Genomic DNA, 14285 nt, shown 5'->3' on the forward strand with positions numbered 1-14285 from the left:
GAATGGCTGCTCGACGATGATCACCTGTGCAAAAATTAGCTTGGTACAAATGGTTGAATTGTTTTTTTTTAATTAACGTGTTCGCCTCAGTATGGCGGGCTGTAAGTCACACCGGAGAAGTATGGCATTACGCTACCGCCTACTTCTTTTTTATGGACTATCGAATAATACGAGGATTTTTGTGGTACAAATCGTTCGACACTCGTATTTTATCCGACACGTTCGACTAACGCCCACGCGATTGGGCCGCCGGTACCAGCGCTATGGTCATAGCATTTTCTTTCCTTCATTACATGCTTAGACCCCTGACGAACCGCCATACTGGTACAAATGACCCAGTAAAATGTGTCACTATCTCCCGGTCTAATTCGTCAGACAAATCGGTGAAATTTACCGAAAAAAATTTTTTTTTCAAAATTTATTAAAACCAAATAGCCTTGAGCATATTTCTTTAGGCAACCCTATTTATTTATGTTCTGGAACATATTTTCTTTCATATTTTCATACTTTCATCCGCCAGACAGATTGGTGAAGGTCGACCATATGTGGGATCTCCTACTATTACCAGATAGATACAATTTGGGATTTGCATTCGTATTTTTTTTAATAAACACTTTAAACTCTCACGTTTTGTACGCATATTTAATTATTATATATTATATTATTATACAGAGCCCACTGTGTCCCACTGCTGGGCAAAGGCCTCCCCCCTCTCCTTCCAGTCGTCCCTGTTCAGTGCTACATCTGGCCAGCCTCTCAAGAAGGAGTCCAAGCCATCCCGCCATCGCCGACGAGGCCTGCCGGCTCCCCGCATATTTAATTACACAAACTAAACACTGAAACTATACAGCTATTTAGATGCTGAAACGTCGGAATTTAAGGTACAAAAAAAACAACGAAATTATATCGCGGTCTATGGAGTAGAGACGCGCACTAATTTCTATCTGAAAAATTCTGTCGTTTTTGGCGCGGGGGACGAGGTAACGCACACAAATAATGTTAACACTAATGCATTTTTAGCATGCGTCGCTACACATGCACACGACAAAATTATCAAACACTAGCAAAAACTATATTCACACAAGTACAAGAACAAACACAGACAACCCTGTCCGTGAACGAGATGATGTCAGTTTTAAGTAAACCTAGATAGTGCGAGGGACGCGCCGATAATATTGTCGATATTTTATTGACAATGAATTTTAATTTCTGCTTTTATCAATTATAATAATATTACAATATCAAGTCTTTCTACCAGCATTTTACTAACTTTCAATTTTTGTATTGTTTTTAGATGTTGTTCTAATAGTTTGTCAATTTGTTTAGGGCGAATCTTGCAAGCTGATATAGAATGATTTTTAATTATCAGTTCATTAGTTAATATTTTACATGTTGGTTTACTTCTGAAAGCAATGCAATATACTATTGAGCATGCAGATCTGATGACAGAGATGGAACGCGGCCATAGGATGTCATTTAAGGGATATTGAGTAGGGGATAATTATTATATATATCGGCGGTAGATCGGAAAATCGGGCGTATCGAGATATTCCTAGGCATATCATGAAACTCCGCCATTTAATAATCTGCCTTTTGCATTTTTTGCCACTGCTAGTGCTGCATTCTATGTGGCATTTGGAGCAGAATGCGTAGGTGCTAGGTAGGTACTAAAATCATACGCTACCCAAACACGTACTATAAGTAGGCTGTCAAGCCATTTCAATGATTATCATTTGCTAAAATGTAGGACATCCTACTTATTCGATATGCCTAAATGTTGAGGTTTGCACGGTATGGCTGGTGATCACTAGTCAGAACATGACATGCCGGCGTTTCACGATCTGCTTAGGAATATCACACCTTGAAGTTAGCACGATATGGCTGGTGGTCACTAGGCAGATCATAATCTGCCTAGGAATATCACTCCTTGAGGTTTGTACGATATGGCTGGTGTTCGCTAGGCATCATGACCATCTGTATATTATTCATTATGTTTATATCGATTTTACCGATATTGGTTTTTATAGTGTCCCATCACTAATATTGGTATGGTGATACCAGAGTAATAAATTAAAAGTGCCTATTTATGGAAAGTGACAGCCGTAAATACCTTAAATTAATAAAATATTTGACATGTTAAATAAAAATATATAGCTGGTCAAGCAAATCTTGTCAGTAAAAAAGGCGCGAAATTCAAATTTTCTATGGGACGATATCCCTTCCCGCCTACATTTTTCAAATTTGCCGCCTTTTTCTACTGACAAGATCTGCTTGACCAGCTATATGTAGAAACTAAAGGAAAAATTAATTTTCAAAAAATAGTCTATCGGTAATTTTACGTTATTTAGGGGTTGTGCACAAATCACGCGAGATGTTTTCGACTACTTTTTGATCCCCCGTCCCCCTGTTCTTTATTCTTATAGATCTATTTATTTGATTAAATAGATTAGGTTGATATGAAACTAAGGTGTTATATAAAAATAATGTGTTACATAAATTATATAACAAAAAGCAACGCAAACAGGGCGTATTACTGCAATGTTCTGCCGCCAGAGTGTAGCACTAAGCTAGCTAGTAAATTTTCTCTTTTCTCTTTATCGCTCAAATATGCAATAGTGATAGAGAGGTTAGATAACGAAATTTAATATTTCTTGTTCCGCGGCGGACCCCCAGATTGTGGTAGATTGTGGTAGTCGCGCCCCCTACGCAGAGTTTCGCATAATATTTCCTATTAGAAATTCTACTCGTACCTAAATAATATTTAGAAAGTCTTCTTTAGAATTACCCTAAATTAGATCTAATACCATATCACTGGTATCACTGTCAGATTGACAATGTTTTTTAGTTATTTGTAGGGCTTCCATTCCGTAATTACGTAATTCCGTAATAACGTAATTCCGAATAACTATTGAACTTTAAATAATTACGTAATTAAAAGGAACAATCCCGTAATTACGGAATTATTAACAATAAAATAATATGAATCAGATATGTGCGATATTTTAGCCTAGACTTACATAAAACAACATTTTAAATTAGCGCATTATTATTTGGTGATATTACTACTACTCGAGAAGTCTACTTGACAGCTGCATACAATTATTTATTATCTGTACCTGCAACCCGCAAGTATTGAAGCCGTGAGGCTCTTTTCTTCTGCCGGTTATTTTTGTAGCAAACTACGGAGATACTTATCGGATAAATAGTTGAACGCATTGTCATTTATGTAGTACTTACTTAACATTTAAAAACAAAATCTGTAATAGAAAAAAACCCGTCTTCACAAAACAGTTTGTGAAGCAAACAGCATCTCAATACAATTACAGCTAACCCTAAAGACTTTAATAAATATTTTGTCGTAGAGGAGTTCCATTCTGGTCTTCATTAGGGCGAGCGAAGCGAGCCCTATCACTAATCGACGAACTATGCATTCTTGTGGTACACTTTACGGAAAAACTACTGCATTGTTAGGTTTGAAATTTAACATAGTAATTTAAATTCATGTCTAGATGTGTTATCAAACATAAAAATATCATTTTATAAACCTAAAAAATAAAATAAAGTAATAACACTTTGTATTACTACTAGCGCCATCTGTTGGCAAAATGATGAATTAACATTCGTGCTAATGTTAATTATTTCTTTCTCTAACAGATGGCGTTAGTAATAAATAAATAAATAAATATTGGACATTCTTATACAAATTGACTAAGTAAGAGGGCTTGTGTTGTGGGTATACAGACAATACGATACCTATGTGGTGTTTTCAAGTTCAATAATGTCGATGGCGCTTACGCCATTAACAACGATGAATACCAAAGTGGGTACAATTTTGGATTCAACCCACCACGCTTCACTTGGATTGATTCCCATTTTAGCAATTGTGGTGTTTTCAAGTTCAATAATGTCGATGGCGCTTACGCCATTAACAACGATGAATACCAAAGTGGGTACAATTTTGGATTCAACCCACCACGCTTCACTTGGATTGATTCCCATTTTAGCAATTAAGTTTTTGTGAATACCTACTAGAACAATCAATCTTGCTGTATATTTACTGCGGAGGTCAATTTACTCGTATGTTTTGTGACGCTGACGATGTGATGATCAGTCATGTTGTGTTAGCAAACTTAAATCGGGTATTTTCAGTTCGAGATACAGTTTTGGCGCCATTAATTTATTACTTAAGACGATTTTGGGGTGGAGGGGGGTCGAACATATCTTATTTTTTCTTACAAGGGGGTGGGAGGGGGTTTTCATAGTTCTTAAGGAAGATCACAAAGATGCGATATTTTTTTTAATTTCTATGAAATTATGACGTTTAAAATAATACTTCCACACTCTATGCTATCAAACACGGTGCAGAGTTAGCTTAAACGAGCTCAAGTACCTTTGTACAGGTACAAATAAACATTCATAAAAATATTCTTATTATTTCTTACATAGGGGCGGGAGGGGGTCAAAAGCTGGCTAAAATTGTCTTACGTAATTAATTAATGGCGCCTTTAGTGTTACTATTGCTTGGAACTGCTAAAATTACTACAACCCGACTGCAACTTGTATGGGAACTGCACGCCAATCGAAACGTCGGCGTGCAGTTCATCAAAATGACCCAGTACCCTGGCAGTACCTAGTGGAACTCAGGTTTGGTGTAACAAAGGCACATTATGGTTTGGTCATCCGACTCATCTTGATGAGCACTTAGGAGAGTAGTACTCAAGATAGAGCCGATGCCGAACCCTGGCAGTACCTAGTGGAGCTCGGGTTTGATGCAACATACATAGACACACGCTGTTTTGGATATCCGACTCGTCATGATAATCACTGGGTAGATCAGTACTTTCAGTACCCAAGATAGCTGATGCTGAACCCTGACAGTGCCTAATGGAGCTCGGGTTTTATACAACATAGGCACACGCTGTTTTGGTCATGCAACTCGTCTTGATGAGAACTTAGGAAAGTAGTACCCAAGATAGAGCTGATGCTGAACCCTGGCTGTACCTAGTGGAACTCGATCAGGTTTGATGCAACATAGACACACGCTATTTTGGGCATCCGACTCGTCATGATGAGCACTTGGGAGAACAGTACCCAAGATAGAACTCATGCTGAACCCTGGCAGTACCTAGTGGAACTCAGGTTTGTTGCAACATAGGCACACGCTGTTTTGGCCATCCGACTCGTCTTGATGAGCACTTAGGAGATTAGTACCCAAGATAGAGCTGATGCTAAATCCTGGCTGTACCTAGTGGAACTCAGATTTGGTGCAACATAGGCACACGCTGTTTTGGTCATCTGACACGTCTTAATGAGAACTTGGAAGAGCAGTACCCGAGATAGAGCAGATGCTGGACCCTGGCTGTACCTAGTGGAACTGTGTGTGTTAGTTTATGTGCGGAACAGCGTGATTACCGCCAGTAGGTGTCCAGACGGGATAGTTTTTCGATCAATTGTGTGGAGTGGACGCAAAAATAAATTCAAGAACATTGGCTCGCTGACCCAACATTATGTAGGAAAGCCAGTTGGGTTCCTTACAAAAAGTACTGGGCAGCCGTGTAGGATGTAATAAGCACTTATGAAATTGTATATTACGTGTGGATGATATTGGCAATTTGATTTTGTCGTCTGGACACGTTTTTTAAGGACAAAGTAAAAGCTGAAACAGACAGGCGTACCGGACACACAGCAACCGGTTCGGTACGTTAAGGTAGAAAACCTCCGCGAGCCCTTACAAAGCTCTGCTTTTTGCTAGTGAGTAGTTCCATTTCACCGAATAGCACTATTTAAACGTAAATAAAAAAACCGCTAAAGTGTGCTAATAAGAGCTGAGGAGTTCCTTCAATTCCTAATAGAATCCATCATCAGAAATCAAGCTTGATAAAAATGTGGCTTGAATACCTAACTTGTGTTTCCGTTCTAATCATCATCAGCAACTTCACTTCACCAAAGGTCACTTTTTTAAATGTACATGCTTAATTTGTTGATAAAAATACATAAATCACTATAAGTATGTATGCCTTTATGATTAGAGGAGCTTCCTCAATTCCATATGGATCCCATCCTCAGAACTGGATCTTGACAAAAATGCGACCAACCTGTGTGTATTACAAACATTACAAAAAACATAAGTACAATCGAATTGAGGTCCTCATTTCAATTGAGATCTTAAAGTCGGTTAATAAAAAAGTAGGTAAACATAGAAGATCATGGTATGTATCATTCTTTTCTTATTAAGGATCACCAATTATTTGAAACTTTTGATTTATTTTAAAACATTCAGTCAATTACGGAATTACGTAATTACGTAATTAAAATGTTGAATTTCGTAACTAATTACGTAATTGACATATCCGTAATTTTGGAAGCCCTAGTTATTTGCAAAGTTAATGCACTATTTGATAATATTTAGATGTAATAGTACCTACATATGATAAGAAACGTGTTCTTTTTGTAGACTAGACGTTTTCGATCTCATTTTGAACGAGAAAACGCTGCAATTCGGCATTTTCGGCTCCTATCATTCCGCTTAGACTGACGTTTGCTGAATGGCGTATGACGTGTGGCAACTAGTTTTATATAACCTCTTTGACCGGCGGCCGCGGACTTTTTGCAGAGGGGAACGCCTGTTAATGGCCGCTCCATAGATATTTACTCCGAGATCGCGGTAGACCCGTTTGTGTAATTAAATATGTAAATTTGAATAATGTACCTTTTTGGTACATAATAGGAAAATCGGTTAATTCCATTTCACTAAAATTCCTGACATTTTCGTATTCCGGCCGCATTCCTGACAAACGGCCAAAATTCCTGACACGTCAGGAAAATTCCTGATATCTGTACGGTTACCATCAGTTTGTCACTGACATAAACGCCGTCGAGAACGTAATTTACTTTCTATACATCCCGTTTGCACTAATTTGCGAGTGCGAGCGAGATGTATAGAAAGTAAATTACGTTCTCGACGGCGTTTATGTCAGTGACAAACTGATGGTAACCGTACTGAGCGGCTACCGCGAAAACCGAAATTCGCAAATTGCGAAATCTTTCTCTTTTACTCCAATGAAGGCGTAATAAGAGTGACAGAGAAAAATGCCCGCAATTTGCGAACTTCGATTTTCGCGGTTATAGCCCTGGTAACCCTAGTCGGATCCGGTCGGATCATGAATCTAGGATATACCTGGATCTGGCATGAGTGGTGGGGGTAACTGACAGAACGGGAGTCTTATGTATCTTTCAGTAGGAGTAGCAGCGAAAGAGCTATTATTGTTTGTCCTTGTCACAGTCTCACATTTTATTTGTTCCCCACCTTTTTTTAGTATGGATAATGGTGGGCAACAAATGAATTCGACCAATCACAGTGTCGCATTTGCGTATGTTTTGTCCCTCACGGAGGCACGCGTATACCACTTCTATATGATCCTACCTTCTATGGGTCGGATGCTTGCAAAATTTTCAAACTTGCTGCTATGCTATTTCAATGAATACTCGTGTATCTAAACGCTATCAAAATAGTTTAAGTATAATTATGAGTTTCAATTAGTTTTGAATAAATTAAGTTAATAAATAAATTGCTCACATCTAGTGCGAGCACTCATTGTTATTTATAATGATTAAAAATTTATTTAAATTCTAATACAATAAATTGGATCGAACCTACTAGAACGGTAAAAGGAAACTAAACGCACTTGAAATAAAACAAAACGAAATGTCAATGACGTCACGGTGGCGACAGTCGCGTTCTCATTATTTTTGTTTCGCAATTTTTAGAATATCTGGGTTATTTTAGCGCACGGTGCACAAAACCAAACGGGCATCGGAATAATCGACGGAAATATGGACAACCAGTACTATTACAAGCTGATGGCGAGTTATCTGTCCAAGCGGAACTGCGACGAGTCGTTTATGAGGTATTTCTTTGGGAAAACTTCGACAAAGAAGACACCCGAGGAATTGGAGCGGGCGGACGAGCGAAAACGGCGGCTGCAGCGCGAGCGCTCGCGGCGCTACCGCGCACTGAAGAACGCAAGACGGCAGAACGAGGGAAGCGAAGAGACGGCTTGGTCAAAGCAGCGCGCGCCGCCCGACGACGAGCCGAGCGACACGGACGAGCCGCCGACGCTTTGCGACCTGTCGTACGAGCCGGGCTCGTCGGACTGCGCGTCGGACGACAACTCTGCGCACTCGGCGGCCAGCGAGCCCGTCGCCGCGCCGCCCGCGCTCAGCCTGCGCGAGCTGCTCGCGCAGCCCAACGCCGAGCTGGACTACCCCACCGTGCACAGCCTCATGTTCCACTGGCTGCAGACGTAACCGCCCCCGTAGCCGCGCCCGCTCCGCTCCACTCGCCACCCTACATACTGAACACAAAGGAAACGCGCGGAGTGCGGTAGTGACACATATCAATGCTTCAATAGTTCACACGAGAAGACCGAGCCGTCCTGTTAATTTTACTTATTAGAGTATATGATAACTTTGTCATTAGCTTTTAGTCGCTCCCGCGCAGCGAGGCGCTGCTCCTGTGGGATTGGATTGTGTCAAATTATCCTGACGAGAGCAGTTTTTTGGTAATATATGATGAGATTTCATGTAATCACCCAAACAATTCACACTGAAATAATTTAGTAATTAGAAAATTTTGAGGTTGGCGAGCAGAATGTTGTGAAGATTGGGACTGGTCAAGTGATGTTGGGTGGTTACATGAGAAGCACTGCTGGTGACACTAGTTGTAGAATATTCCATTAGACAATAAGTTGTTATAAGTTGCCATATCCTATAACTTAGATACTCAACTATTATATATGATATAGAGAAGTATATAGTTACTATATACCTATAGTTTGTGATATGAATGAATTTACAATTTGTGTGAAATCTACAATGTTAGCTAGTATGGTAATGTTAGGAGGGAGCCAGGGCTCCGAGCACATTCCTTGAGCCTTGTTGGTCAAGCTTGAGTCACATTGGCAACAAGTACATATCTTAAACTTCAGTCCACGGACATAGTATTTTATAATGGACAATAATGCATAATATTACTATTGTCTGTAGTAACTCACCTACAGCTTGTAAGTTTTACTTTACTGTCGAGCTGTCTAATGTATGCAGCTTTTCTTCAAGTAAGATATGCATATTCGCCCATGGCTGCTAATAGCTAAGTAAAACGTACATGAGGTAGTGGGCATTCGTTTTGGTAGGATATTTTTGGTTAGTGTAGTTTAGGGTCTCCAAACTTATTTTCCCTAAGGGTTACACTGTAACTGGGCCTTCTAGGCAGTTGTTGCTGTCACAGGCCAGCCAGAAACTCACCTGCTTCCATTCTGCGGGCTGTAGTCTGGAGACCCTAGTAGTGTAGGCTTTTGCAACTAACCCAGCACTTGCTCCAATGCATTTAACACACGCTTCTCAGTAGCTCTCTTTAATAATAAGTTAGATTTGTTAAGTTTCTCGGTTGCTTTACAGCTAGGTCTGTTAGTATTTATTTCCATTTTATTTCTGAAAATGTTGTATTTTGTAGGCTTTTTTTATTATAATAATAAACTCTTAAACCTGCATGCTAGTATACTCTGTTGCATTATCAATTAATTGACTAGTTTTTTAGTTGAAGGATTTCAAATTACTGTGCCTAATTTTTATAAATATTTGCCTATTGTCACTCAACTCATGGTTCATTTGAGTCTTAAGCTGCACAGATGATATTGTGATATCTAATAAACAGAGGACAAGAACATGAAACAATACAGAAGAAATATCCTAACATTGTAATAATTTACTCGGATAGACCAGCACACACGACAGTTTGAGCTTAGTTGTAAGTAGGTGACAGCGCATCTGGAATGGCCACTGCGGCAACTTTATTTTGGTTAATACCTATAAATAATTTGTATAGCATTACCACCTACTACGAGTGGTAACAACTGGGATGTTTTCTCATCTGTTAGCACTGTGTGCAGTTGTAAAAAAACTGCTTTTATTAGTGGTATCATTGATATCAACTTAGTGCTAACAGCTGGTTTTTATTTACTTTCACTTTCTGTTATATCAGTTTGCTATTAAATCCGTTCTAAAGTCTATTTTTTTTATTCGGTAGACTAAAATGACATTTCATACTATGAAATGTTATTTTATGTTCATACTAGGAAATGTCATTTTAGTCTACTGAATAAAAAAATAGACTACATACATGTAAGACAAATGACAATGCAATATTACTGTCGTAGGGCTGGCCAGATCAGAGCCATATAGAGGCCATATTTAGTTTTTTTGTAGATCTGCTGCTGGTTAAAGCCGCGGCCGGCCGCCAGGCGGCGCTAGTTGCCTTCACGAATACTATAGTTTGTAACTAACATGTAGGTACTGTAAGGTAGTGCCATATTAAAGAGCTTCCTATTTTTAATCAGGTCTTTTATTTATACATTAAAGTAAAACTTCAAATACGTTCATTTTTTAGGGTAGAGATATGAGATACTTGACTACGGTCACCCATTCGCGTAGCGTTGACATTTTCTGCGAGTTGCAAAAAAACGTGTAGACTGTGTAGAGGTGACGAAACTAAGTATATTAAAAAAATTGCATTTCCGTTTGGGACAGTATTTATTTAATTATTTGTTAATTATATTACTTACTCTAAAATTGTACACTGGTAACATTATAGGTACCTACTTGGGTATTTTGGTTTTATACTTACAAAATGTATATCTTGAAAGTTATAGTGTACCTATCTATTTACTTTGAAATACACTTGAATTTAACTTCCATACCAGATGATGGTCATAGATGATGATGTGATAATAATTACTCTTAATATCAATTATCATCAACTTTAAAAATACAGTTACAGTACGAATAAAGCAGAATATAGTTAGAAAATGCGTCATTTAGAATGTAAAGTTATGCAGGCCGTAGGTATTCTACATAGGTATAGCAACACTTGAGCTTCGATAGCTCTTAGTGCTTTGTAATAAGGTCTAGGAATGATCAGTCGTGTCGACTATTTGTATGATGCAATCGTCACCCACACAGGTGCGCTCAATGTCGACCACATCCATCTATAACATATGTCGGACTTGCACTATGTGGGCTTGGTATGCATAATTTAGTATCTTATGTACAGGGTACAACAGGGTAGGCTAAAATAATCGACCAATTTAAATAAAAATAAATATATTACACAAATCGACCTAGTCCCACATTGTGTAGATAGACATTAATAAATCTACACAAAACATCCATAACTCAGGAACAAATATATGTGATACATAAATAAATGCCTTTACCAGGAATCGAACCCGGGACCTCCTGCTACATAGGCAGACTCACTACCCACTATCGGCTGAGGTTAAAATTTTACCATAGATCACAACAACGAACAGCCAGTAGACATTCGACTTAGTTATTAGAACTTGAGTAACGAACAAAGTGTTTGTTTCTAAGAAGTTTTACATTATAATGGCACCCTTTATCGTAACTATATAGGTATAAATGCTGAGATGGTAGCTGTTGCTACTATATAGTAACCAATAATCAGAGGCCTATTTGAGGTGTCAAATAGGCGGGTATAACCTAGGAAATGTCCACTTTCCTCAATCATGTTTATAAAATCAGCTAGTCGTGTGCTAGTCACGCCACACCTAACACTTTTACGACTCGAATTGGCCCCTTGGTCGTTATTACGATAGCTTGCCGAGCTCATCAATCCAGTATAAATATGAGCTCTGATTATGAATGGATTCCATTCATTTATTATGAATGAATTCTATTCATAATGTATCCATGCAAATTGGCTTTGGCAGCTTGCTAACACTGGACTGGTCAGTCTGTGATGCCCTCGGTCAGCTTATGGAATAACGTCACTTCTATTAGTGATTTGTGGGAGTCCATTCATTTGCAACTCGCAATAGCCTGATCTCACACGAATCACGAACCAAATAGTAAATAATAAACATGTTTGCACATCACAGCCTCAATACTCCCCGCTCCCGCTATGCGGTAAGTCATGCATTACATCCCTGTGCATTTCATCACAACAGTTACAGCAGTTCAGTTTCCAAGAATAGGGTAACCTGTTTTAAAGTGGGTCTTGTTGTATTGCTGGCCATTGCCGATTTTACGACAGGTTACCCTATTTACGTAAAGTCGGTTGGGACAAGGGCCACTCAAGGAGACCTCTTAGCAAAGCCAATACGCCACTTGCCTCGCGGAGGTGCTTACCCAAACTGACCTTACATCGATTATCAAATCGAACATATATGTATAATAAAAAACTACCTACTAATAAATTACTAAAATAATTATATAACGTTCTTATAATTTCTCTAGTTAATTATAAGCGATTAACATAACGCTGGCGGCGATGCGCGTCGCGCGCGCGCTCGCGCGGAAACCTTGCAGTAAACGGAACAGTACTCGTAAGGCCGGCATTCTGTTTTTTTCGTCGTAAAAGTTAATAAGTCCGCACAATGCTCACGCCGCGCTCGCTCGCCGCGACCCGCGCGCCCACGCGGCCCGCGGCACTCCGCCATGAAGTCCAGCGCGATGTACAAGATCACCTACGTGGCTAGGAAGAAACAGGTACCTATTAAATCAGAGGACCATTCAGCGCGCGACGGACGGCGGACACGAGCGGCAGAGCCTTCAGCCCACAGACATTGGAGTAATCATCAGCGTCGAGCGAGTATACCATAGCCCCGCGCAGCCCCAATCGCGCTGCGAACTCAGCCTTCCTCGCTACACTTTCTTCATCATCATAGGACAGCCACTCAGTCCCGCGGTGCGCGTAAGGCACCGCCGCGGCAGCATCCCGCGACTGCTTCCCACCAGGATGTTTCACAAACTGACACACATCCGGATATGACACAAATCCACCAGCGCCTAGGCTGCCTGGCCCGGCTGCCGGACTACCCGGCAATGTGTTACCTGGATTTACCAGCTGAAATGAGTGCCCATATGTAGGAATCCCAACTACAAGCTTTTCTGGTGCTAGCCCTTTAGCAAGGTACATGTGCATTGTGTAGTTTACATTCAGCGTGGAAAGGAAGAAACGCTGCCCCGGTTCAGAATACAATGGGGAGTTGAAGCCAGTGAACGGAGTCATTTTAGTGTAGAAATGAAAATCGTAAGTCATAACATTCACAAAGTCAGTGTACAAGTTTAGTTGATCATAATCATATGATGCATCGGCAATGGTTTCCTCGGCCACAACAGCAACTGTCAGTAAGTAATCTCGCTTTTCTCTAAGGTACTCGGTTCGGATCTCTCGAAGCAGCTGGGAGAAGTGTTGCCGCTGCCTGTTGCCGGTCGGGAACTCCCAGTCCAGATCTATTCCATCTAAGGTATAGTTACGGAGGAGACTTTTGATGGATCTAATGAATTGCTTGCGAGAGGCGTGATTGATTACCATGTCGGCGAAACCGTTCTCGCCGGCGCCTCCTACAGAGACAAGCACCTTCAGGTTAGGGTTAGACTTTTTAAGCAACACTACTTGGCGTATTGCGGCCAACTGCGGCGGGTCCAAATGCAAGGTTTTATTGCGCACACTGGCGAAGGCTACATTGATGTGTGTGCACAAGTGTGGTGGTATGTCTCTGGGCTGCAGGGAGCGCGCGTCGTGAGGCGTATTGTAGTAGCAGACGAGCGCGGCCGCGGGCGCCGGGCGCGGCGGCGGCAGCAGCAGGCAGAACGACAGCGTGGCGCCCACGAACACCATGAGCCACGCGGCCCAGCGCAGCGCCCGCGCGTGCGTTACCAGCCTGCCCTCCACCTTCAGCAGCTCGACGAGGTCTCCCTCCTCCAGGTTGCTATCAATGTCCTTCTCCATATTATAAAATTAAATGCTTTAAAGGAATGTTATTGTCGCCATATAGGCGTGCGGTCCAATTGTTATGTAAACAAAAAAAATATTGATAACGTTTTACGCACTGTGTATAAAGAGATAAAACAACAAAAACTCACTGACATTAAATTATAAATAAAGACGTCATAAGACTTAGTTGAGTTCATTTCATTTTACGTATGGTTGCTAAAACGTCACCGTCGTCCTAATACGTCATATTTTTAACAATTTCTACACTTCATAAATATTCATTAACATCAATAGATTTTTAATAAATCAAATGCTCTTTCAAAATTCCAAACTGTGAATATAATGAAATTAAGGTATTAATTCCATTGTGTAAATCATGTGTAAAAAATAATAACATATAACGCAATAGATAGATTGCGCAATACACGTCTGCGTGGGATGAACCGTAACTGACGTTTACGAGGGTCGTCTTAATATATTAACCTTGCTT

The 14285-nt window shown here is 40.2% G+C and overlaps 2 protein-coding genes across 2 annotated transcripts; one reads left to right on the top strand and one right to left on the bottom strand.

The window, feature by feature from the left end:
- The first annotated feature begins 7687 nt into the window (after positions 1–7687).
- LOC134794243 (uncharacterized) lies at positions 7688–10390 on the top strand. Its single transcript, XM_063765999.1, has 2 exons — positions 7688–10062; positions 10169–10390. The coding sequence occupies exon 1, from the start codon at positions 7834–7836 to the stop codon at positions 8305–8307; it is 474 nt and encodes a 157-aa protein (XP_063622069.1). The 5' UTR covers positions 7688–7833; the 3' UTR covers positions 8308–10062; positions 10169–10390.
- Positions 10391–12268: 1878 nt separating this feature from the next.
- On the bottom strand, positions 12269–13946 carry LOC134794340 (chitinase-3-like protein 2). The gene has a single exon (XM_063766136.1). It carries the CDS (start codon positions 13808–13810, stop codon positions 12572–12574), a length of 1239 nt encoding a protein of 412 aa, XP_063622206.1. The 5' UTR covers positions 13811–13946; the 3' UTR covers positions 12269–12571.
- Positions 13947–14285: the final 339 nt, after the last annotated feature.

The sequence above is a fragment of the Cydia splendana genome, chromosome 1 (genome assembly GCF_910591565.1).
Source record: "Cydia splendana chromosome 1, ilCydSple1.2, whole genome shotgun sequence".
Classification (NCBI taxonomy): domain Eukaryota; kingdom Metazoa; phylum Arthropoda; class Insecta; order Lepidoptera; family Tortricidae; genus Cydia; species Cydia splendana.

Coding starts and splice junctions, on each gene's coding strand:
- LOC134794243 (XM_063765999.1), top strand. CDS start 7,834: ATGGACAACCAGTACTATTACAAGCTGATGGCGAGTTATCTGTCCAAG.
- LOC134794340 (XM_063766136.1), bottom strand. CDS start 13,810: ATGGAGAAGGACATTGATAGCAACCTGGAGGAGGGAGACCTCGTCGAG.